At 37.8% G+C, this 27500-nt stretch overlaps 1 protein-coding gene and 1 long non-coding RNA gene across 5 annotated transcripts in view; one reads left to right on the top strand and one right to left on the bottom strand.

Annotated features, from left to right (window-relative positions):
* LOC106869252 (uncharacterized) overlaps nt 1-3825 on the top strand; it is an 18397-nt gene extending 14572 nt beyond the window's left edge. For both annotated transcript variants that reach the window (XR_016241884.1, XR_001409383.3), the window contains exon 4: nt 3533-3825. This is a non-coding gene — a long non-coding RNA (uncharacterized LOC106869252). The remainder of the gene's footprint in view (nt 1-3532) is intronic.
* A 168-nt stretch (nt 3826-3993) lies between these two features.
* On the bottom strand, nt 3994-24146 carry LOC106869254 (opioid growth factor receptor-like protein 1). Of its 3 annotated transcripts, XR_016241883.1 has the most exons (7): nt 22979-24146; nt 17148-17370; nt 13792-13870; nt 11982-12051; nt 10161-10303; nt 5114-5652; nt 3994-4548 (listed from the first exon to the last, which is right to left on the bottom strand). XR_016241883.1 is itself a non-coding variant. In XM_014914919.3 (6 exons), the coding sequence occupies exons 1-6, from the start codon at nt 23048-23050 to the stop codon at nt 5442-5444; spliced, it is 798 nt and encodes a 265-aa protein (XP_014770405.1). In that variant the 5' UTR covers nt 23051-24146; the 3' UTR covers nt 3994-5441. The 3 variants fall into 3 exon arrangements, 2 of the variants coding, with proteins under 2 accessions (XP_014770405.1, XP_089208350.1); XM_014914919.3 differs by having other exon boundaries at nt 3994-5652; XM_089352224.1 differs by lacking the exon at nt 22979-24146 and adding an exon at nt 19662-19784 and having other exon boundaries at nt 3994-5652.
* Nucleotides 24147-27500: the final 3354 nt, after the last annotated feature.

The following is a 27500-nucleotide window of genomic DNA, read 5'->3' as shown; positions in this document are numbered from 1 at the left end:
ATATAAAACAATCCATATAAGGCGGCAAGCTGACTGAATCGTTAGCACGCCGGACAAGATGCTTTGCGGCATTTCGTCCGTCTTTACGCTCTGTGTTCAAATTCAGTCGAGTTCGACTTTGCCTTTCATCCTTTCGAGTCCTAGGATTCGATGTGGTGGTGGTGGTGGTGGTGGTGGTGGCAGTGACATGCTAAGCATGCACCAATTCATTCATCTCTGATAACTTTATTGGAGAGCAAGACTTTCTCTTCAAGGGATACTTGAAGTTGAAGAGACACTGACAGATGATGGCAGTCACTCGTAGTCCGACAAAGACGGTTTTGCAATTTCTTGTGAAGAACTTGCACAAATGATTTGTTAATTGTGCACGTGCTGTACATTACTTCACTCCTTCCATCAAACTAAACTCGGCTGAATAGAGTTGCACGTTGTACCAGACATCAGTTGTCGACATGATCGCAGAGCAACATGAGACGAAGTTTTTTGCTCAAGAACCACCCAGTCCAGGAATTGATATCACAATCACTCGATCGTGAATACAACACCCTAACCACTAATCTATGCGCCTTCGACGAGAGACTTACTATAGCACTCTCAATCGTGCACCAAACTAATTCTTTCGTCATAGAACCGAGCAACAGAAAGTTGCCTGTCTGCTTATTACAAAAAGAAGGTGGTGGCAGTGGTGGGGATATCTTTACACTGGAGTTCGTTCAACAGCAACGTCCATCGACCGTCTCACATGCAACAGCAGCAGTTCGTCATACAATATACCTTGTATAACAGCTGATGTAAGTGTTCATCACCTCTGCCTGACCTTTCAAGTATAGCTTTCTCCCGGCCTATTACTGAGTGAGATTGGCTACCCTGCTTGTCACCTCATCTTAGTATTCCTCCAGTTGGAGATTTGGTCTAAGCCAGATTCCAATCAGTTTAACCTATCCATCCGTCCAGCGTCCTCTGACGCTGTTGGATGGTACGAGCCTGTCTCCATTCAGGTGCCGAACTGCGGACCTGCTTATTTTCTTGGTTGACTTTTAATTCTGTCACCACCTCACTGTCCCTTAGAGTTGTGCTGAACGCATCTATGTGTCAGGTGTCCGACACTATGACTCGTCTGCCTTTGCCGAATAGATTCTTCCACACTAGTTAGTGTGGGTTTGCACCACAACGACTCTGGTTTCTACAATAGCGGCTCAAGAGTAACTAAAGAGGGAAGAGTTTTGACGGATCGTGTGCATGACACTGAAAATGGTTCTGATAGGTGACTATTCACGCTAAGCACTGAGCAGATATCGCTGTACATTGCGGCAATCCGATTGCGGAAGATTGGGCCGAAACCTGTCGCCGTAGGAAATGCCGCCAAGCTTTGGCGGGCGACTCTAGCGAAAGCTTTTGATTGATCTAAACTGATCAGTCTCTTCTACCCAGGTTAGGTTATTTACACAAGCTCTCTCTGATGTATCGCATGAGGTGGAGACTGTCGGAGATAGATTTCTTCGGATGGTATATGATTGCGCATCACCAGTCTGACAATCGACAAAAAACACCGACCTCTTTCCAAACATCCTGGCCAAAATTTTTAAATCTGTGTTTAATAGTTATGGACCATCGGTTGCGAAGGCTTTCTTAAGCGATGAAATATCTACCAAGAGGTTCTCAAACAAGTCTGAAATATAGAAATAAAGCTCATAAGGCAAAACATCCAGTCTACACTATTCCTCTCTGCTGGCCTACAAGATACTCTACATCAGCGGTTCCCAACGTTTTTTGCACTCGCGACTCCCTACTATTAGTTGATAACTGAAATTAATATTATCCCAGCCACTTCTGACAAGGCTACGCGACACCCCTGCCAAGGCTTCGCGACCCCCAGGGTTGGGAACCACTGGTTGGGAACCACTGGTTGGGAACCACTGGTTGGGAACTCCTGTTCTACACAGATACGATCTGGATGACGGTACATTCAGCCGTGTTCCTATTAGCGTATCCAGGAAATCCATTCGGTACCTCTCAGACAGTTGAAAATTTCTGATTAGGTTTACGAGGCTTTTGTACCCATTCGTTTATTGGCTGGCTCCACACGATCGCTGTGTGGATCCAAGACACCGTTCTATTTGCCTGCTAGTACGAAACCGTGACATACCTAGGAAGGCCCCCAGACGGCTGGAAAAAAGTCTTCCCTCACTCCTACCCCTATCGAGATATAAACAGCAACTACTCTGAAGGCATAGCCTCTACTACAGGTCACTCCAAACACCACTGAACTTAACTTCTGTGTCCAGGAAGCTGGTCCGTCCCCAGTATTCAGCCCTTTCCAAAGCAACATAGTTATTCCGCCATTCTTTCCCGGCAGGCTTGGAGATGCGTACAACTCGTAGCTGCCGAAGATAGGCATGAATTCTCGTGCCTCAGAAATTCTGATCTTGGTTATAACCACCACATCTTTATATTATTATCCTGGGGTCGTTGAGCAGGGGATCCTTCTTCCAAGCGTCCCCGGGCCACTTGCATTCATGCTGCTTCTTCTGAGTACGATTATGTTCAACAAGAGGAAAAGCGAGAAGAAACACTTTCTGTCTGTTAGGAGGACAGATGTGCCATACTTCCAGTTATTTGTAGTTGTTACCGCACGCATTTCTTTAAAGAGTTTTCATATCCATCGGGAATCTCCCATTCCCTTTAGATATTTTGTTTTCAGTTTGTTCCAAGTTTCTTACGTTGTTTTACTAATTCTTATATGAGTTGCTTTGTTATGTGGGGACTGTAATGTACTCATTGTGAGTAATATTTGCGTATTGATATATATGTTTCATTAGGTCCTTGTTGTTTGTGTCTATAGTTGATGATGCTTAATGTTTGTTCGGTTAGGATGTACTGTTCAAGTAGTTGATGCGGATGGGCTGCGCTTTCGTTTGTTGTGGTGTTTGTAATGTCAATGAATTTTCTATTGTTGGAGTTGTTTGTGACTATGTTGGTATTAGGAGCAGGAATGTGTGATTGTTTATCAGTTTCTGTACTTCCTCCTTTAAGATGTTCGTTTTTAGTTCGGCACAATGTTTTACACTTTCCATTTTTTTCTCTTCCTCTTCACAACTATCTATTCAAATTGATTTTCCTTGCAAGGAGATTTTGTTGTTAGAGGAATCTGTGGCAGAGGAAAAAGTGTGTATGCGCAATCGAATATATATATGTTTGTAGTCTATCTGGTATGGGCGAGGGTTCTTTGGATTGTGTTGGTGTTGACAATATTTTTGTCCTGGATTATGGCGTTGGATGTTGAGTGTATTTTCTTGTTTCTTTTAGTGTTGTTGCTTCTGTTTTTGGTGTTACCGCTTTTAGTTCTGCTACAGTTGGTGCTGTGGTTGTTGATGATGCTGTTTTTATCGCTAATGTTGATATTGTGGTGAGGATATCGGTACATGTACAAAAATTTCCTATTTTTACTCTATGTATCTCTATTTAAACTGAAGATATATCTCACTACTGTACTAAACGTTCATCTCTCCTTCTTTCTCGTGTAAACATCAAGACCAAGACCGCAAACTACAAATGACGACGATGGTTTCTCTCAGATATTTGACTTGAATTTACTATGCAAGAAAAGAACACAGTTTCTCATACAGCTGGAATTTATACAAGCTTGTAGCATATACCCAAATATCTTTGGAGCAGTACTGAATACCAACATTGAGCATACAATGGAAAATGAAATGAATGTAGCCGCTTCAAAAAGGAATCAACTCAATCATGTAAATTACATCCAACACTTAACTGTTACATATTGAATGTTGTAAAAAAAAATAATAAAAACATAACCTAAAAGTTTTAGTCTTTGTGTTTTTGAAGAACACGATGTTATAATGTCTCTTTTTGGAGTTGGGATGTATTATATGTGTGTACAATTACACACACACACACACACACACGCACACACACGCACACACATATGCGCGCGCGCACATATTTATTGAAGTTAAAAATGCACTTGAAGTCTTTTAATTTATTTTATTTACCCAGCCGGTTTCACAACTTTGTGATACGCATGTATTTTACAAAGTAAATGAGGTTACATAAAGAACAGAGAGGAAACTTTCAACTCTTAAACCATTATACACAAGTTTTTAGAGAATCTATTCTTTTGATACGTTGTTTTTAGACGCATGATTATTCTTTTCTATGACTGCGTATGTAGTAAATATATAAAAATAAATATAAATTGGAAGATGTAATGAAGTCTTTCAATCCTATATTTTCCCATTTTCTCACGTTGTCCTAACCAAATAATAATCATATTCCATTTCGACCCAGTTTGTTTTTCATCATAAAACACGTTTTATTCACCGTACTTGTTCAGTAGTACATCAATTTAGCGAAAAACAAGACCTTGATATTTTGGTGAATTTATTAGCTGCACATTAGTCCAAATGTTTACTAATGAATATTTGCCGGGTACTTTTCTGGAATTTCGTATTTGTTGATGAACAGCCATTTTCCATTAAAGTCAATCCCGTTTGTCCCGTGCAATTGTCATGACATCGGTCACATCTAAGAATATAAATTAAATTTCTAATGCACAGGTGAAGCGATTATGTGAAGTATAAATGCAGATATTTAAATTCATAAGCAAAGTTACACCTTCAATATATTGGTTTCAAATTTTGGCACTAATATATTGGTTTCAATTTCGGAGGAGGGGGAGAGTCGATTACATCGACCCCTATGTTCGACTGGTACTTATTTTATCAACCCCAGAAGGACGATAGGCAAGGTCGACGAAATACCGCTGCACATTTTGCCCGGCCTGTTAACAGTTCTGCTAGCTAGCCGCCTTACACCTTTAATATACTAATATAGGTTCCTCAACTAGGCCACCAACTCTCTTTCTCCCTCTCTCTCTCTCACTTATTCTCTCTCCTCCATCCCCACCCGCTTTACTCATATGTCTGTTTTCCTGTTCGTCTTCTGCTTTTCTGCTTTTAATCTTCAGCATGGCCTTTCTTCTTGCCAGGGAAATAACTCTTTGATCATCAACCATGAGTTACAGTACCAACGCTATAAACACTTAATTACAATTTTGCTTTCCTTTTTTGATAAAAAATCTTTTATTTACTTTACTGAAAGGCTTTGTGCACAATACTTCCTCAGCAGCCATCTTTATCTTGTTCAACATAAGTTCCAAACATCTGACGAGCGTAAGTCTTTCGACCTTACGCAAATCTTGAAGACATGTATGAATGTTCGTTTAGTATGATCGTCATTAAATTATACTATACAACCTCGTTATTTCGTGTAATTGCGTACCTTTCTTTTACTATGAACTGTAACCGACCTCTCTTTCACATATGTTCTAGAATTATGTATTTCTGCATATTGACGAAGCGTTACTCAGCTTAAAACAATGGTGTGTTTCATACTGTCGTTGATAGTCTTTTAGTATTTCAGTTATCAAGTAAATTCTGCAACTGAAATTGCTCTCGCCTGCTCAGTTGCGGAATCCAATAATCGTTTATTGATTCTTCGGCCTTTGGTAGTAATTGAAATCGAACCATATCTGCGAGAAATTTGACGAAGAACACTGCTTGTACTTGGAAATCCAGATATCTGAGAGATTCTACCATTCTCGTAATCCGTTTAAAGTTGTTTGGGTATCTGAAAGTGAAATTAAACAACATTGTGAAATTTTGTACAGTATTGAGGAACTATCGTGCATCGGTAGTACGAAATACGAACCAGAAAGATAAAACACTTTTTCTGGATAATTAAAGATATCATGAGGTCTTTCAGGAACGATTCACGAAGACAAGTTAGTTAATGTTGCGAATATTTTCCCTAATCTATAAATCAAATTGGTATGTGTTTCTATTCTTTTTATCCGTCCCTTTTACATACACGTCAAAGGCAATTAGTTGTTACGATATTTTTACTATCTTTATATTTCGCGAAAACACTGACAGCCGAATACGAAGTAGAAATGTATAAGTTTTCATTGTCTATTTATGAACTACATATTACTTTGTATATAATTGTATGCATTCATTATTTACTAAATTATAAAAAAAAGGAATAATGAGAAACGAAGTGGAATGTATTTTCTTCAATTATCTCCTTAAAATAGAGTTTGTTGCAAGTAATTAGCTATAAATTTAGGTATTTATCTTCTGTAGATGATAAATAGTCAATTGTGTGATGGTAAGATGGCAATGAAGGAATGATAATGTTTTATCAAGGTACGGAGCGTGATTTTAGTCGAGCAGTTACGGGCAGAGATGACAGGGAACCGGAATTGTCTGGTTTGTGAATTTGGGTATGAAGTAGATGGTGGAGGTCCAGGATATAGTTACAGTGACGCTGGTGGCATAGGACGGAAACGGGATGGAAAGATAAGTCCATGCACAGTGGCGGACACGTGTTTCTGGTAGTGGCTGGTGAAATTGTTTAGTATGCTGTAGAACAAAGTCGCCTGATTACGATGGAGCAGCCCTTTGCAGAGTTTCCGCAATTGAGAAGGTTTGATCTTTTTAGTCGCCTGCTGAAGTTGAAGACGGCCAAATCGAAACGGTGTTTATTCACAAATAAATCGATCGAGTTGTGCAGGTTCAAACTTAGTATCCAGTTGAAGTTGTGCATTTTGAGGTTGGTGAGATCGTTCTTGATCGGAGGGCTAAACTTCTGTTATGAAAGAAAGCCTTATGCTGGGGCTGACAGAGGAAACTCTCAATATTGACGCATACGTCGAATTCTCTAAGCATCTCTTGGAGACGCTTAGATAAAATTTAAGCCCTATTAAGGAGAGCTCGTTCGGTGTCCAAGAGAGATGATTCTTTGAGGACAGTGAAAATCACAGAAGGTGCCGTAAGCACCGTGAAAGAAGTGCAACGCTGGCAAAAGAAAAAGCAAATTTTGCAGATGTTGGGGTTGATCAAAAGGTCAAATTCGAAAATATAGTAAATTAGGTTACATGGAAGAGAACAATGGTGGGTTAGCTCTCATGTCAAGTGGTCACGTTTTGTTTACTGTCGCACTTAAAAGATGGCGATTAAGTCAGAGACTAGTAAGAGACAAATGCAGAGTGACTGACAGGATGGCGTGTTTTTTGTCACGCTTGACCAGAGTAGTAAATAGGAAAAGCGTAAAAGAAGTCGCTTGTTGTGATAGTAGTATTTTCATAAATAGAACATTCAACAGTAAAGTAATTTATATGATTCAACCAGAATGGTATGAGTTACCTCGTTATTTGATGCCACTTGCTCGTCCAGATATTGAATTTACGCCCAAACAAAGAAACGACACCACCTAATACTTAATCAACGCTACAACCACAATTAGATTATATATATGTATTACGAAGTTTAAATCTAAATGTTCTTGGTTGTAGGTTAGGTTCAAGGCTCTTAATTTCCCTTAATTAATTGTCCGACTGAACAGTGGGATACTACATGAAAAAGTTGATAAAGTGTTGCCGCACAGAATAGAATCCGAGAATAACATGGACAACTGAATGAGAAGAATTTAACTCTGTTACCGAATAGGACAGGCCCCTGAAGAATGTTGGAGGGTATAACTGCCGAAGGTTGTGACTATGGAAATTAAGATGTGTCAGAATATATCACAGCATAATAAATGTGTATATAAAACGTTAATTTTTGAATTGGGACGCCAAGTTTTCCAAAAAGACTTGTTCAACTAGTAGTGGTGATTTAATTTTCCAAAGATCATTTTAGAGATAGGCCAGTTACTTCAGTATGATGGTAAGATGGCAATGAAGGAATGATAATGTTTTATCAAGGTACGGAGCGTGATTTTAGTCGAGCAGTTACGGGCAGAGATGACAGGGAACCGGAATTGTCTGGTTTGTGAATTTGGGTATGAAGTAGATGGTGGAGGTCCAGGATATAGTTACAGTGACGCTGGTGGCATAGGACGGAAACGGGATGGAAAGATAAGTCCATGCACAGTGGCGGACACGTGTTTCTGGTAGTGGCTGGTGAAATTGTTTAGTATGCTGTAGAACAAAGTCGCCTGATTACGATGGAGCAGCCCTTTGCAGAGTTTCCGCAATTGAGAAGGTTTGATCTTTTTAGTCGCCTGCTGAAGTTGAAGACGGCCAAATCGAAACGGTGTTTATTCACAAATAAATCGATCGAGTTGTGCAGGTTCAAACTTAGTATCCAGTTGAAGTTGTGCATTTTGAGGTTGGTGAGATCGTTCTTGATCGGAGGGCTAAACTTCTGTTATGAAAGAAAGCCTTATGCTGGGGCTGACAGAGGAAACTCTCAATATTGACGCATACGTCGAATTCTCTAAGCATCTCTTGGAGACGCTTAGATAAAATTTAAGCCCTATTAAGGAGAGCTCGTTCGGTGTCCAAGAGAGATGATTCTTTGAGGACAGTGAAAATCACAGAAGGTGCCGTAAGCACCGTGAAAGAAGTGCAACGCTGGCAAAAGAAAAAGCAAATTTTGCAGATGTTGGGGTTGATCAAAAGGTCAAATTCGAAAATATAGTAAATTAGGTTACATGGAAGAGAACAATGGTGGGTTAGCTCTCATGTCAAGTGGTCACGTTTTGTTTACTGTCGCACTTAAAAGATGGCGATTAAGTCAGAGACTAGTAAGAGACAAATGCAGAGTGACTGACAGGATGGCGTGTTTTTTGTCACGCTTGACCAGAGTAGTAAATAGGAAAAGCGTAAAAGAAGTCGCTTGTTGTGATAGTAGTATTTTCATAAATAGAACATTCAACAGTAAAGTAATTTATATGATTCAACCAGAATGGTATGAGTTACCTCGTTATTTGATGCCACTTGCTCGTCCAGATATTGAATTTACGCCCAAACAAAGAAACGACACCACCTAATACTTAATCAACGCTACAATCACAATTAGATTATATATATGTATTACGAAGTTTAAATCTAAATGTTCTTGGTTGTAGGTTAGGTTCAAGGCTCTTAATTTCCCTTAATTAATTGTCCGACTGAACAGTGGGATACTACATGAAAAAGTTGATAAAGTGTTGCCGCACAGAATAGAATCCGAGAATAACATGGACAACTGAATGAGAAGAATTTAACTCTGTTACCGAATAGGACAGGCCCCTGAAGAATGTTGGAGGGTATAACTGCCGAAGGTTGTGACTATGGAAATTAAGATGTGTCAGAATATATCACAGCATAATAAATGTGTATATAAAACGTTAATTTTTGAATTGGGACGCCAAGTTTTCCAAAAAGACTTGTTCAACTAGTAGTGGTGATTTAATTTTCCAAAGATCATTTTAGAGATAGGCCAGTTACTTCAGTATTTGTCCTGAAATAACATCTCTTATGGACTTACTGTGTTAAAACCCACAATAAATATCAGTGAGAGACGAAAATTTGTTCCAGCATTGACCAGGGAAAGCGCCAGATACATTTCGGCCTTTTGGGGCTTTTTCAAAGGCGCGTATTAGAGCCAGCCACATGCTTGAACGAAAATTCGTCGTCTCTGATATAGAAATAGGTGAATAAATCATTCACTGATGTTGCGAATAGCCTCCCGGATTTAATAATCTAGTATATGTAATTGAAGCGGGATTAAATTAATAGCCCCAAAAAGCCGAAATGTATCTAGTGCCCTCGCTGGCTACTGCTGGGACGAATATCTGTATTTCTCTCTGATATTTATTGTTTTAAACACAAATCCAGAAGAGATATTATTCTGAGACAAATACCGCAGTAACTGGTCTATCGATTATTTGTATACACTGAGTATGGTAGCCAGATGACTATTTTGATTAAAAATTGCTTCACCTGATACAACCATTATTACACGCATACACATATATATATAGAGAGAGAGAAAGAGAGAGAGAGAAAGAGAGAGAGAGAGAGAGAGAGAGAGAGAGAGACATATATGAAAGTGTGTATGTATTTATATATGCATGTATGTATGCATGTATGTATGCATGTATGCATGTGTGTAAGTAGATATGTATGCATGTATGTGTATGTGCGTGTGAGTGTACGTGTTGTTTGTGTAATACCAATTTCTTTTCTACGGAAATACCAGTATTTTCCAACTCCTCTATAACCGGACGACATGACACAAACTCGGGTCGGAAATAAGGAGCGAAGTTAATGGAAGATTACTATATTCGAAATTAAATTTGTTCATTACCTTTGGAAATTATCAAATCTTTCACGGAAGTTAGGAAAATGACCAAAATGATGCGGACCAACCATTTCTATACCATAGAATGTCAACATCACTTTAAAAGCCTGCAAAACTCTTCTTCTGAGAATAGGTTCAGTGCTGATGATCTGAAACAATGGAAGCAATTCACTGTTTAGGACAATATCGCGTCAGTATTGCTGGTTTGCAGAATCGTTTGTGCGCCGGACAAAAAAAGTCCTCGCAAAATTTGTTGCGGTCAAGGCGACAAGCTGGCAAAATTGTTAGCATGCCGGGCAAAATGCTTCGCAACATTTCGCCTTTATGTTCTGGGTTCAAATTCCGCCGAGGTCGACTTTGCCTTTCATCCTTTTGGGGTCGATAAAATAAGTACCAGTTAAACATTAGCGTCGATATAATATCGACTTACCCGCCCCTCGAAATTGCTGGCCCTGTGCTAAAATCCGAAACCAATATTTGTTCCGGCTCTTTGCATTCTAAGTTCAAATCCCGTCATGGTCCTTCTAATTTTGGCACTAGGCCAGCAATTTTGAGAGGTGGAAAAAGTCGAATACATCGACCTAGTACGCAACTGGTACAAATTTTATCGACCCCCGGAAAGGTAAAGTCGACTTCGGCGTCATTTCAACTGAGAACGTAAGGAGCCGGAACAAATGCTGGATAGCATTTTGCTCGGTGCGGTAACAAGTTCAAATTCCGCGAGGTCGACTTTGCATTTCATCTTTTCGTGATCGATAAAATGAATAGATACCGGTTGAACGTTGGGGTCGATGTAATCGACTAGCCCCCTCCTTACTCCCCCACAATTTCAAACCTTTTGCCTACAGTCGGAAAGATTATTGAGCTGCTTGCTTATGGCAGATGTGAACGGAAAATGAAATAATCAAATAGTCATGTGTAGCATAGACACAAAAAAAGACCGGAAACCGGAAATTTCGGAAGTAGGTTTAGTTTGCGAATTCAAACTTAGTACTTTATTCTACGACCCTAAGAGTATGAAATCAGTTTGATATCGGCAGAATATGGCAATATATTTTATCCAATGTTCTAACGATTCCGCTTATTCACACACAACCCGTTAATAACACTATGTAACAAAATTTTTATTTTTTTTATCTTTGGTCAGTAAATATTATTTCCTATTTGCTTCTATCTAGAAATCAAAGGAAATGACTATTATTCCCTTCAAAATTTGCTTTTGTAACCTGGACATCAATGTTTTGAAGCTGACCTATTTTTCATTACATTTCAGACAGGTTCAGCGCCGAATGCTGAAACAGAAATATTGTTATAGCAAATATTCTGCACAATAGCACAGATTTGCTTGTCAGTTGCTTGACATTAACTACTTGAGCATGTCCCTTAGTAGCTGGCAAAATGTGCATCCCTGATTATGACTAGGAACAGTGAGGGAGCATCGTAGCCATGTTTTGATAGGAATTTTTTGAGGTTTGAATAAATGTAACAAAAGTAAAGTCTGAAGGAAATATTAGCAATTTTTCATACTTTCTAGAGGTAAATAAATAGGAAATAACAGTTGCTACCCAAGGACCAAAATCATGTTACACAGTGTTATTGTTTGTAACACAAGCACAGGTTAGTCGATTACATTGACCCCAGTACTTGACTGGTACTTTATTTTATTAACTCTAGAGGAATGAAAGACAATACTGACATTGGCATGGCCAGAACTTAGAATGTAGAGAGCCAGAAAAAATATGGCAAGGTATGTTGTTCCAAAACTTAAAGCAATCTGTCCGCTCGCCACCTTAAATGCAAACATAAATTATTAAAATTCAGACTTACGCTTCTCTCTTCTTCTGTTAATGGCTGAGCATAAATATTCGTCTTGCTGCTTCTCGGGAGAGGAAACAACCTTGAATGCAAACAAAATATGGTTGAAACATAATTGAATGGGGAGGGAGTAAAAAAGAAGTGGGGTGGGGATCCTCACCATTTTTCTGATGTAAAATTTTGTGGACTATGTCAATGGTTTTCAGACAGTCCAAATCCAGCACTCATACAAAACCCTACCACGCAGTAAGTTCTGGGGGAGGAGACAAGTCGGTTACATTGACTCCAGTATTCAACTTTATTAATGAGACGACGTAAGATTTTTCATCCAAATAAGTTTTCTTTCTTGTCTATGATGCTTAATAAGTTAAAAAAAATATAAAACCATCTTGATTTCATTAAACATGGTAATTTTTCCACCTGCTTTTCAATCCTCACAGCTTCCTATGAAAAATCCCAGAGACTGCACCAATTTTACCTGTTCATTATCTCCTTGTTAAAGCTTGTTTCCAACATAGAAGGACATGGACGTGTTGTATGTATTTAGTGAACATAAACTTTGCGTCTATTACGTTAGCATCTGCATAGTGCCCGTTTGTCGTGTTAGCTGCATGAATACTTTGATAAAATCTACTGCAAACATCTACATGTTATCTTTGCTACATCATTTATATGGTGTATCTATTTAATCACTTACTCTGCTTAGTTAAGTTCTATACAGAGTGAAGTTTTATCCAGTCAATATTTATACAAAGTTAACCATATACAGTGTATATATAGTGAAAATCTGCTTGGATAACTTATAAGCAAAATCTATGCATTATTTCTACCGGTTAGACATTTTTTCTCTCTTTGTCCACCAAGTTACTATTTACACCGGAGGCAAAATAGTGAACATACAAGGTATGTATATCGAGTGAATATCTTATGTACTATTTCTATCCAGACGATTTCAGCAACATTTTTCAATTCAACCAATATCTGTACTCTATATCAATCCAATTAACAGGTATGCACAGTTCTCTCCAGTTTTCATCTATACCCTGTATATAACTAGTTCACATTTAAATATTATGTTTCTCTATGTCTATCTATGCTGTCAAAATCTACACAAAGTGCCAGTCAAATCAACTTACATATATTCTCTGCTTAATCAACGTCTACATTTATATACACCATCCAATCAACATCTATGTACATTTGACTGTCCCCTGTATTTATATTAATACAGTGACTATCCAATATCTACACAAAGTCTGTTCATTGTGTCAATCAAATCAACCCCTACACTATATTCCTCCAGTCAATCACTACACACGTTTACTATTCAGTGAACATTGACACACTGTGTATCTATCTACCAATCCAATAAACATATACACACTGCCTCTATCCAGTAGTTATGTAGACCAGGGGTTCTGAACCATTTTCCATCAATGGATCCCTTTGATTGCTATTTTATTCTGGTGGACCCCCATAGCCGTTCAATGTTTAATAATTAACCTTATAGAAACTTTCAAAATTCCTATATTGTTTTTAAACATTAACTTGTGTAGGTTAAACTATGTAAAATGTAAAAGACAGAAACCTATCTGTTTCTTGCAATACATACCAATATATACATCTAAAGCAAATTTTTTTAAGGGCCCTTAAGATATTATTAGAGAACCACTGATATTATTAGAGAACCACTGATTTAGACAGATAACTACCTGACCAATACATAAAACAATGTCTACCTCGTCAAAGTACAAAGATCATGTATATTTAATTCTCAGGCAAAAAAAAAAATGATACGGCAAAAATTTAATCAGGCACTTACCATTGTATGTACCCATTATGGTGCTGGAGTATTTCAAAATCTTCAGCCCAAGATTCCAAAATTACTTCTATATAGGCACCTTAAAAAAAGACAGGAAGGTAGGGCACAGTGAATAATGTTTACTGCGTTTTTTTTTGTTTTTTTTTTACTGAGAAAAAATATTTTCAAGGGATAGTCGGCTGAGGTTAAGCATACAACATATTTGATACATGGAAAACCTTCAAATACTATTGTTATGTCATAATCACTCGTGACGCAATTATTCTTATATAAATATGTTTGTACTCATTATACATAAACACACACACACATATATAAATATATACATAATACATACACACATATACATAATGCATATACACACATACACACATATATATAAATACATATATATACACACACACACATGCATCCATAAATATATGCATACATACATGCATGCATACATACATACACACATACATGCATTACATACATACATACACACATACATACATACATAAATACATGCATGCATGCATACATACATACATACATACATACATACATAAAAAATACACATATCAATGAATACAGTGAAGTGTTCCCCTGATGATCCATTGCGGTCAGGCATCCAAATGCAGTTGGAAACATCCAATAACTGCAATGGCGAAACGTACGTAGGTACTATTAATCTATGATTGTGGTTATCTTAATTTTCCCACAACATATGCTTTTTATGTCAGAGCTAGTATCAACGCTAAGTACAGTGTAGACTAACCACAGCACATATACCATCATCATCCTCATCATCCCCACCATCCTCATCATCATCGTCGTCGTCGTCGTCGTCGTCGTCATCATCATCATCATCATCATCATCATCATCATCATCATCATCATCATCATCATCATTTAACATCCGTTTTCCATGCCGGCATGGGTAGGTTTGACAGGAACTGGCAAGTTAGATGACTGTATCAGGCTCTGATGTTTGTTTTGGCTTTGCTGCTACGGCTGGATGCCCTTCCTAGCGCCAATACTTGTATATATCGTTATATATAAAGCAAAGGATGTTTGTGTGTGTGTATGTGTGTGCATCTGTGTGTGTCTGTGTGTGTGTCTGTGTGTGTAATACGCATGCATTTCCACAGTTTTCAACCGATTTTCACCAAACTTTACACACATTACTTATGTGCCATGGATGGTCATGCACTACAAATTTTTTCCCAGAGCTCCCGTGTAATGCAACAAACCGACCATGAAAAAATAACAGTTTTTTACGTGGATTTTTCTCCAATGACTACAGTTTTCAACCGATTCTCTCCCTTTCACTTCTGCAGTTTTCAAGCGAGTCTCTCCCATTTCTCTCTATTTATCTTTTTTTTTCTTTTTCTCACTTTCACATATACAGATATCTGTTTCTTTCAATCACTCTCTCTCTCTCTCTCTCTCTCTCTCTCTCTCTCTCTCTCTCTCTCTCTCTCTCTCTCTCTTTCTCTCTCTCTCTCTCTCTCTCTCTCTGAAAATTGACTTCAGTGTATTTCAACTTTGTAAATATCTTTGTTTCACGCTATTTGTACGTTCTCTCTACAACATTACTTGACTTATTTGAAATTTTCTGCACCTTGTCTATGTAAATACACTATTTACATTTCTCCTTCTATCGAAAACCGCAGTGTAATATTGCTTCACTTTTATACTTTCAGTTTTGTGCGTGTGCGTATGCGTTCGATGCGTACGAGACAGTAAAGGACATTTCAAACCACGACGACGACAACGTCACATATATGAGTGTGTATCTGTCTCTGAGTGTATGTGTGTGTGGATGTATGAGTGCGCATGTCTTTCTGACTATGTGTGTACTTCTGCGTTAGGTACGTTATTAAACGTACACACATATCTACACATACATATACACATGTGACGACTGACATGCATGAATGTATGTTTGTATGTGTCTCTCTTACTATATGTATCTGCATGTGTGCGTATCGTCACGTTTTGTATACGAATGTGTGTCTGTGAGTGTGTTGTGTTTGCACGCTCGTTACCTACGTCATTACACACGCACATACATCTACACAAACTCTTGGCAAAAACAATTACGTGGAAGGTCCAAGTTATATATAAAAAATACACATCTACCGTACCATTAAGAATTCATAATTATCGCAGCAATTGCAAGTTTGCAAGGTATTTACAATTTGCTTATATTTGGTTACTTTGCATTGCATGCAAAAATATAGACATACTACATACATACAACTGCTTACAAAAACAGAGATTAATGTATTTTTTTCTATGTATCTAATGTCTTGTTTAAAATATCGAAAAAAAAATATGCCACCAAAGGAAAAAACGTAATCTCTCCAGAAACACCTATAAAGCAAGGAGGGGTACAGAAAACTGAAGGCGAAAGTCTCAAGAGATAAGAGACATGAGACTTTCTCAACATCAGTAAAGGCATTATGCAGCAAGTCAGATGAAGTCTCAATACAGAAGGGACATGACACTTTCCAAAGATCACCAAAGGCAAATACAGTCTCAAGAGAGAAGGGAGAGGAGACTTTCTCCACATCAGCTCAAGCATGCTACAGCACGTCCGATGGAGTTCCAAGACAGAAAGAAGATGAGACTTTCTCAAGATCAGCAAAGGCATGCTGCAGCACTTAATGCTGAATCATTAAAACAACGTTTAGCACGCCAGATTATACAGAGGTTCAATAGAATAGCTTTCCGAAACAGATGCAAAGCTTTAACATTTACTCCACAAATGTAATATATATATATATATATATACAAACTATGCTGTTTTAATCCCGAGGAACGCCGAGTATCTCTGCTAATGTGTGTGTGTGTGTGCATGCATATGCACATATATACATATATTCATATTCATGTGTGTGTGTGTGTGTGTGTATGCGCGCGCATATATATACATATATATATATATATATATATATATATATATATATATATATATATATATATATATATATATATATATATATATATATATAAACAAAGAAGAATACGAGCATATTAAATGCAGGATAAATTTTTCATTTTTTGTTTTATTATCTCTGCTTCCGGAGAAGATAAAACAATCGCTAGGTGGCAGTTAGAACTAAATCCAAATAAGGAGAAGTGTTAAACTAATAAAATCAAGAATTCGATCGGAATTCCTTACTGTTCACTTTTTTCCCCTCCAAACGTCGAACTACACAAGTTCAAAAACGAACTTCAAAGAGTACGAATTTCAATATCACACCACACGGTAGAGCTAGGAAATTCTTCCTGATCGTTCGACAAATATAAAGAAAACAGCAACACTGTTATCTCTACACAGAAAGTTTAAAATCAAGTCAACGTACCATTGGGAAGTGACGGTTGTTTGTTGAAGTAAAACTTCAGATTCGAATTTCTATTTTCTTCAAATAAATAACGTGGAGTAGAAGAGCCCGTAAACTCTCGAAAAATAACTTTCTCTTCTTTCGGATACGTCCTTATAAAACACTTCGGTCGCTTACATATATCAGGTGTAGAAGGTGAAGATCCCGTTGTCACATGCATTACCGGAGTCATGATGTAATAGGGCTAGGTAAAGGTGATAAATGATTTACATTATTATGACTTGACACATTATTATTATTATTATTATTATTATTATTATTATTATTATTATTATCATTATCATCATTATTATTATTATTATTATTATTATTATTATTATATTTTAAAAAAGGATTGACGTCTTGACTATTATTATTATCATTATTATTATTATTATTATTATTATTGAGTGAGAGAGCAGTGCATGCCATCAAAGTAACACTGGGGTAAAATATATGAAGCCCATTATACCCATCAGGACAACCCGTCTGATAAGGGTACACCAGGCACATGCATCACAACTATATGTGCGCGACATGGTGATCTCATATCAAAATAAACAGCGCATGACCTCGCAGGTGGGACCCAGTTAGAATTTTCTTCTGGTCGAGTAGCCCATCCAGCTGAAAAGGTCCCTGAATAAGGTTTGTTTAAGGATGATGAACAAAACACCAATGCTTCCAAAGGTGAATTATTCAAACCCCAAAGAATTCCTCTCAACACATGGCTATGATGCTCCCCCACTACTTCTGCTCATGATCAGAGATGCACATGTCGTCAGCCACTAAGGGACATGCTCAACTGGTTAAGGTCAAACAACTGACAAGCAAATCTGGGGTATTAAGCAGAATATTTGCTGTAGCCCATCTTTTATACCAAGACAAAATGTACATGATAACACTTCCAATCAATTAAGATCAGAAGCCATGAGAGCCACTGCCTGGTACTGCATCCGGGCATAGCTACTGCCTGGTACTGCATCCGGGCATTTATTATTATTATTATCATTATTATTATTATTATTACTATTGTTCAGTAGTTTTATTTTTATAACGTGCTTTCACTTCACTACCGAGCGCAGCTCTGTGCGCCTTGGGTATGTGCTGTGGTTTGCCGTGGTGCTCTTATGTTTACTGTATTGAAAGTGTTTTGCGTAGAATGTGTGCAGTACCCAGTAGTGCAATTTTCTGTATGTTATATATATTTGTAAGTCCTGGTGTTTTTGTTATGTATTTGTCTGAATATTTTTTTATTATCCCTAAGGCACCTACTATGATAGGAATTGTTTCTGTTTTTAGACTCCACATTCGAGTTATCTCTATTTCTATTATCATTATTATTATTATTATTATTATCATTATTATTATTAAGGCGGCGAGCTGGCAGGATACTTAGCACGCTGGACAAAATGCTTAGCGGTATTTCGTCTGCCGCTACATTCTGATTTCAAATTACGCCGTGGTCGATTTTGTCTGTCATCCTTTCGGGGTCGATAAATTAAGTACCAGTGAAACACTGGGGTCGATCTCATCGACTAGTCCCCTCTCCCAAAATCTCAAGGCCTTGTGACTGCAGTAGAAAAGTTTATTATTTTTATTAAGGCGGCGAGCTAGCAGAGTCGGTAGCACGCTGGTCGAAATGCTTAGCGGTATTTCGCCCGTCGCTACGCTCTGACTTCAAATTCCGCCGAGGTCACCTTTGCCTTTCATCCTTTCGGGGTCTATAAATTAAGTACCAGTTACGCACTGGGGTCAATGTAATCGACTGGTCCTCCCCCACCACCCCCAAAAAAGAAATTCAGGCCTTGTGCCTATAGCAGAAAGAATTATTATTATCATCATCATCATCATTATTATTATTATTATTATTATTATTATTATTATTATTATTATTATTATTATTAAAGCGGTGAGCTGGCAGAATCATTAGCGCGCTGGACGAAATGCTTAGCGGTATTTCGCCCGCTCTAAGTTCTTTGTTCAAATTCCGCTGAAGTCGACTTTGCCTTTCATCCTTTCGGAGTCGATAAAATAAGTACCAGTTGAACACTGGGTCGATGTAATCGACTCATCCCCTCCCTTAAAATTGCTGTCCTTGCGGCAAATTTGAAACCATTATTATTATTATACTTATTATTATTATTATTATTATTATTATTATTATTATTATTATTCAGTAGTTTTATTTTTATAACGTGCTTTCACTATTATTATTATTATTATTATTATTATTATTATTATTATTATTATTAGGATGGTATGTTGACAGAATTGTTGGAGCGACAGGCAAAATTCCTTGAAGTATTTTCCCAAGCTCATTACATTCTGAGCTCAGTTACCTCCGAGCTCGACTTTGTCATTCATTCGTCCTTTTGGGGTCGATGAAAGAAGACCCACTTGAGCAGTGGTGTCGATTTAATCGTCTAGACCCCTTTCCACTAAAACAATTGCTAGCCTTGATCCAAAATCAAATAAAAGGACCGATAAAATAAGTACCAGTTGAGTATCGGGTCTATATAACCGATTTACTCCCTCCCTCTGCAACTGCTGGTCTTGTGTCAAAATCTGGAAGAATTATTATAATAAAATATATAATTTTAAAATTTTACATAAAAAATAAAAGCATTGTTGTTGTTACTACTGTTGTTCTTGTTTTGAGTTGGATGTGCTTGGCTTCAGCTCGTAAAAGTTAGTTGTTTTGATGGAAATACTTTGTTCTGTTTTCATTTTTTTTTTTAGCCATTTCGTTAAATGGGACACTCCATTTCACCGTGAGAAGAAGGGAACAGTAAATGCTAACCCTGGGAGACATTTCTCTTACAACAGAGATTTCACCATATTGTAAATTTTAATGTTTAAAAATCATAGCGAGACCAGAAAACAGGACCACTAGACCGTATGAAAGGACGATGAGAATGAAGTCATTACGGTTTAGTAACGAAATAGTGATAGAGAAGTCTAGTCTAGAGGAAGATTTTATTAACAACCTAAGAAAGGCATTTAGGAAACGTATCGGGACCAACATGCAGGCAGTGAGATTGGGCTTCGACTAATATTACAAGTAAAACACAAAAGCTACATTGTCAGAGCAAGGGCATGTGCTCGAAAACATGAAGCCATTCGATTGGCTCGGGTGTCAAAGGCATTGTGTGGCACACAAGTAGAAAGGCCCTTTACTATTACGTCTAGGGCTAGTTAGTTTGGAGGGGTCGAAGTCCTATTTATGACTGAAACCCTCGCACTCTTTGATCGCCCACTAGAGTAATGATTTCTTTCTCTTCCCCACTTCTGTGGAAAGAAGGACGGTAAAGCTAACAGTACTGCGAATCCCACTGGAGATAGCCTTCTAGTGGATCCAGACTTGCATAGTGTTGAAGGGGTGTAATACCGTACTGGATGTTACGAGAATGAGATGGAAGAATTAGTTAAAGATCAAACTATAGGTCCCTCCCCATATAAAATCTGAACACCTAGAAAAGATCTCATGCTCATCTCCCTGTCAAATGCGATGGTGCTGTGAGTAACTGTGGAGGTTAGAAGACTGAAATGCCATTTGTGTGGAACGATCAACCATCTAGAGCCTTCTGGCCACACAACCGAAAACACGTAAGGGGAGAGAAGGGCCGCACTCCTGCCGACACCATCGCGGTAACAACAACAACGTGCAATAAGAAAGGTTGTAGCAAGAGCAGCAGTGAGAGGGTAAACAGAAGCAACAATAACAATGACACCAACAATATCCGCAGCAACCGTAGAAACAGTAAAAACAGCAGCACTAACAACATTAACATATAACCTTTAGGCGTACAAACTGCTATGGAGGAAATTAACAATTACAACACCAAAATCTCCATCCAGGCAATATCTTAACCCAGGTCCCCTTCTCTCTCTCTCTCTCTCTCTCTCTCTCTCTCTCTCTCTCTCTCTCTCTCTGTATATATATATATACATATATATATATATATATCTGATTTCCCCTATTTCTCTATTTCTTTCTCTTCCTACATCTATAAAGACATACACACAGAAGGAAACATACACTTTCCCATGTTCGAGTCGGGGTTTTCCGATCATACAACCAGCCTTTTGTGGCGGAGCGAGGGGGCGGGAATGGCAAAAGTAAAAAATAAAAGAGAAAAAGGAACAAAACACAAAACAGCACAAAATAAAGAACTACAATCGTATTCGTCCAAGTGAAGACATAGAGGCAGTGAGAAGGCTTTCAATAAATGTACAGTGAAAGTCTCTGGTGACTTACCAATCGAGCACATGAATATGAGAGAGATTTCCATATCACGTTAGAAAACCCAGCGTTGTGGCCACGGTTTTTTCAACTAGTGATGTGGAGTTCTGCAAAAAGCCAATAATAGTTGAAATATGGGAAGTTATGACTGGCTGCAAGGGGAAAAAAGGCTGGATGGTCTGTCCAACGAGTTTTATTGTCATATGCCAGACTTCCTCTGATGTCTATTGCAACAAGCAGCAGAATGAGAGAATTATCAGTCCTGTGAAAAGAAGCGTGTTAATGCTGCTGAGAAAGGACCCAAACAAGAGGAGTGATTTTTGACAAATTAAGGCCCATATCTCTGCTAAATGCAAAGCTCAAATTTTATGACAACGTGTCAGCCTAGAAGTTGGCGCTTTTCATCGATACTCTGGTCGGTGATGTTCAGACATGCACCATACCAAAGAGATCTTACTCCGACAGCCATAACCCTACGCGATACAACAAAGAAGGTTGTGTAAGGAACTTGGATAGAGCCTTTATCAATTTAGATCAAAAGAAAGCTTTCGATAAGGTTGAACAATACTTGAAGATTGTCCTTACCGGCAGTTGGATTTGAGCTCGTCTTCTGAGGCTATATCGTTGTCATGTATAGTAGTATGCTCGGTAGTCAGAGTGAAGGTCACCTATTGGAACTGTTCAGTGCCATGCGTTCGTTCCGTCAGGGACATTTCTTCTCACCCCATCTGTACGAGCCACTACTGCAGAAATTGCAGTTTTCCAGGGGTATCCCATGCGAAAGAGCCATGTCAGCATATACGGGCGACGAATATGAAGGAGAGTATGTGATGCTCATGCCTTTCTAGAGGTTTTTAATGAAGTGGAATAGCACCAACCACAAATTTAATCGATTCGTTAAATCTTACACAATATGAGCTAACTCAAACAATGAACTATTCAAAGTATATACAGCACTATTAAAAAAGAGCAAGAATATGTTCTTGCCGAGAGAGGTCCTCCACTCATTGTTTGTAAATTTCTGTGTTGCTTATTAAGTTTTGCATACTCCTGCTTGATGCATTTCTTGTTAATAATATCCCCTTCTTTCAGCAAGAAACAACATTCTCAGATTAAATAACAAATCGTATGAGTAAATTTAGAGTAGCGAATTTTATAAAGTTTCGGATTAGGTACCACATACGAAGAACGATAAGGTCAGTTTGTCTTTGTTTCTTTCTTCCTATTTCTAGCGGGGTGGGACTAACATTCTCGCATGCATTGATTAATATATAGTTAACCTGTGTAATATATTAACCGAACACATTTGATCATAAGTCTTCTCGATCAGGGCTGACCTAGAGTTAAACAACAATAATACACCAGCGTAGCTGGGTGGGGGGGGAAGCTAGGGGTGGTCCGCCCCCGAGTGGGACTTTTGGGTCTGCTGTAGGTCATATATAATTTTTGTGGGGCGACAAACGGAAGGGCCGCCCCAGGTGGCAGACGTTGTAGCTACGCTAATGCAACAATAGCAACATCCCTGATCACTGAGAACACCAGTATCTAAATAAAGTAAAGTAAAACTTACCTTTTTGAGTGAGTTATAGAAAAAGAACATAAACATGAATATCAGCAACGCAACCAACATCCAGATTAACATTCTCGTATGAGTGTGTCCCACTGTCTCTATCTGTCTGTCTGTCTCACTTTATTTCTTTTCTTTCTCTTTAACTCACTCCTCTCTCGCTTTCAGCATCACCTTTCTCTCTCTCTCTCTCTCTCTCTCTCTCTCTCTCTCTCTCTCTCTTTCCCCTCTCTCTCTCTCTCTCTCTCTCTCTCTCTATCTCTTTCTCTCTCTCTCTCTCTCTCTCTCTCTCTCGCTCGCTCTCTTGCAGTATGAAGTACTGTTCAGAAATTAATTCCAGGTCTTTATATGCTACAAACTGTTTACCAAAACCATTCAAAATTTCGTTAATCTGAGATTCTCCAAACACTTAAGTATACCTGATATTTCAGGCTTGTATTTTTTTGTCTGTCTTTGTTTTCTTATGTGGACTTAAAGGCAGCCATGTCTCCATGTACGTTCAATAATAATATTAATAATTATTTTTAAAAGATTAGAAATCTAAAATATATATGTATATATAGAAATATTAGAATACAAATTAAAAGAAGAATAAAGAAAATACAACTGGGTCGATAATCAAATAAAAACGTTGACTTCACTGAAGAAGGTTCGAATATTCTTAATTAGAGGAACAACATCTTGGGTAAGGTGGCATCACACCTCAACCAAAGTCGTTACCAAGTACGAAAGTTTTCTAGTGAGAACTAGAAATTATTATTTCGATGTCCAGAAAATGAATTCTTTTAGGACCAACAAACAGGCAAAAAATTGTGGCTCAGAAAGGGAGTTCTCTTTTGTTTCTTTGTTTGTTTTGGGGTTTGTTTTTTTTTTTGTTTGTTAGGGAACAGGCTGTTTTGGTTTGGTTTCTTTTTCTATGGTGGAGATTTTGTATTTGCGAGTAGGTGGTTTTTGTTATTGTTGTTGTAGTTTTACACAAGCTGGTTCGGTTGTTCACTCACTCACGCACACACTCAAATGCAGCCTAAGTAATTCCCTTTCAAGCCTACTTCGTAATCGATATTGATATTCATATTCCAGCAGATCCCAAAATACCTAATACTTTGACTAGTTGGGAACACTACAAAAACAACAAGTAAGCCTAAAATGTTGTTACCGAGCTGCGTTGTTGCTATGGTTACTCAAACTTCAAATGTCCAGCATAGAAGATTTTAACTAACGCCGTTCGTTCACACCGCTTCTACTGTGTTGTTGGATTCTGATCTCCTCTCTGTTTAATGTTTATTTGCTTCCCGTCCTTAGCTTTTTGTTCTATATTATTGTCATTACACTAGTGTGGATTTTATTTTGGAAACTTATATCATGTAAGATAGAAGACTTAAGGGAAATCGCTCCCCACTCTTTCTCTCTCCATATATATATATATATAGAGAGAGAGAGAGAGAGACATCGCAGGATTACTCATTTTACCAGCTGAGTGGACTAGCGCAGTGTTTTGCTGAAGAACAGAACACATCGCCTGGTCCAAGAGTCGAAATCACAATCTTACGATCGTGAGTCCAGCACCCTAACCACTAAGCCATGGACCTCTACTCATTATATATTACATAGATATATTACACTATATGTATGTAATGTATGTATGTATACATACACACATACTTGTACATACATATATACATATTTTATATATATATATATATATATATATATATATATATATATATATATATATATATATATATACATGCATATATACACACGTGTGTGTGCGTGTGTGTGTGTGTGTGTGTGTGTGTGTATGTGTGTGTGTGTATGTGTGTGTGTGTGTATTCAGTATAGAGCAAAAGTCTAAGGTCCTGATATAATGTAAAGTTAGGGTATTTCCAGAGAAGCTCTCGACTCGAATACTGGGCTATCAGCACTGTCGGGTTCCACATATATATATTTGTTTTTGGAAAAGGCTGATAGTGATTTCGAAGTTTCTGCTTTGTATGCATGTAGTTATACATAAATATGCACACACACACACTAACACAGTGAAATGGGTCGGTTACGAGTTGATTTCCATCACGTACATATACATTTCTATATAACATGTGAGTGTATGTTTCTCTCTGTATGTGTGCATGTGTATATATGTGTGTGTGCGTGTGTGTGAATGTGTGTGTGTGTGTGTGTGTGTTGGAGTGTTGCATATGTCGTGTATCGTGTATCGAGTCCCCTATTATGAAACACCGTCTTAGATCATCTGGTCATCTTGTCCGATTGTATGGTGAGCAGTAGCAAGGAAAATGTCCCCCATCACAAACCACGCAAGCGTTTCAAAGACAATTTTAAACACGCACTTAAAAGGCTCAATACCGATACTAACACCTGGGAAGATCTTGCGTAAGATAGAAAGCTATGTAAGTATCATATCGCTGTTGGTGTCAAAGGATTCGAGAACAACAGGGTTGCGTTACTCAACTGAAACATGTTGGTAATTATATGAATGATGTGAACACTCTCCTTCAGTGTGGTCATATCTGCATCTCAAAGGCAGGCCGACACAACCACAAAAAAAAAACAAGAAGAAAACGTTGTCATGTGCCAGAATTAATGAGGTGTTACATCATATCAAAAGCCAATGGATATATCAAACTAGGATCATTGGCCGTCTACTAATATGATATCCAGTGTGGTCTCTCCTGCATCTTGTGTAGCAAAGTGTATGGGGCGGCCAGTGGATTCATTCGGTATTGTAGATCCCAAACATACAAATAGCCGTGCTGCTGATTGGAGTACTGACCTGTTTTTTGGTGTGGAATTACTTGTAAGTCTCTTGCAGGGGTCCTAGGAGCCGTATGCGATATATGAGAAGTCATCAGCGATGTAGAGACCAAACTTGAGATGTTTCTTAAAGTGGAATGGGTCTAGGAAGTGGGTCGTACTCGGTCACGAATCGACTTCCATTTTGTATATATATATATATATATATATATATATATATATATATATATATATATATATATATATATATATATATATATATATATATATATATATATATATGTATATATATATATATATGAAAGAAAGTTTGAAAATGCAAAGGTCTATTAGAGATGTTTATTGACTTGACCGGTTTCATTTTTTTTAGAAAAAGGTTATCAAAAGTAAAATGTAAAGCTTTGTATAAGCTTTGTTGTGTTAAAAAATGGTTAGCGCAAAAGTATTAAAATATAGTTATACAGTCTTTGATCATGATAAGAAAATGTTAAAAACTGTTTACATGAAAGTATTCAAGAAAGGGAATACAATAAGTGTTTTGAGTTCAATAAAAATCATGTTTGTGTGGTAGTATATATATTAACAGAAGGAGATATATTTAAGAATTTACAAAGAATTGCAGAGGAATAACTGACTTGTCTGTCTGATATTTTCTGTCTTGTATGTACCTAAGGAACGTTTGCTTTTTTAAGGAACAGTGCGGGAGGTTGGTTGGGTGGGGAAGAACAATATGGAATCAAAAGGATTTTTTTGTTTTTGGTCTAGTCTGTCATGGTTCAGTGGTTTTGGGGACTAGTCTTAGAGGTCAGAATAGTGTGACTGTGTGTGTGTGTGTCTCTGTGCATGTCTCTATGTATGTATATATATATATATATATATATATATATATATATATATATATATATATATATATATATATATATATAAGGTTGAGGAGGGTATTGGATTTAACCAAACCCAAGAGGATACAGGTAATACCGAGTAAGTGCTGTATACCGACTAGTTTGCCCCAGTCATTGCATGAACAGGATTGGGGATTATAAGTCGTATATTAGCGTGTGTATATGTAAATATGTAAAAATAAAAAGATAAAGAGAGTAATGGTAAGGTTGGAGAAGTATTTTATGGATAGAGTCTTACAGCTGTTTCTGAGAAGATCCAGTACTTCCCTTCATCGGAGACAGAAAAAATAAAGTAATCTATTATTATATCCATAGGCGGATATTTTTAGTATGAAGTGGTAAAGAGTGTGATGCGCTGAAAAAAGGGAGAACAGTACTTGAAGTGTAGTTTCATTCCAGTAGTAAAAATCCGTGTAGAAATCCGTGTAAAGTAATCCATATGGGGATAATCCGGAAATAGATGTTGGAACGAAGGCTGATATAGTATAGATAGCAGAGGTGAATATATGCCATACTGCGATGGATTTAAAGCTTGTTTACTTGAAGAATGGCCAAGTCAAGTGAAGGATGAGCGGTAATTAGGTCAAGTCATGAAGACAGAATGTGAAAGGGGATGGAGGAGAGATAGAGGTGAAGGATGGTAGCGGTATACTTTAATGGTCAGTTGATCTTACAGGATAGTGGGGGTGAGCATATAGAGAGAAGGAGGGAAGGGGGGGAGATAAGGTTAAAAGGTCTAGTGGGTAGGAAGGAATGCGCGTATGTAGTATATGGGTGGTGGGGGTATGAGTGATAAACCAAGGATAGAGATAAAGGGAGAGAGTGCAGCCAAACCTATTTATAGATGGTGG

This window comes from Octopus bimaculoides, chromosome 5 (genome assembly GCF_046866305.1).
Source record: "Octopus bimaculoides isolate indiv1 chromosome 5, ASM4686630v1, whole genome shotgun sequence".
In the NCBI taxonomy this organism is placed as follows: domain Eukaryota; kingdom Metazoa; phylum Mollusca; class Cephalopoda; order Octopoda; family Octopodidae; genus Octopus; species Octopus bimaculoides.
This window is presented reverse-complemented; position numbering and strand designations above follow the sequence as displayed.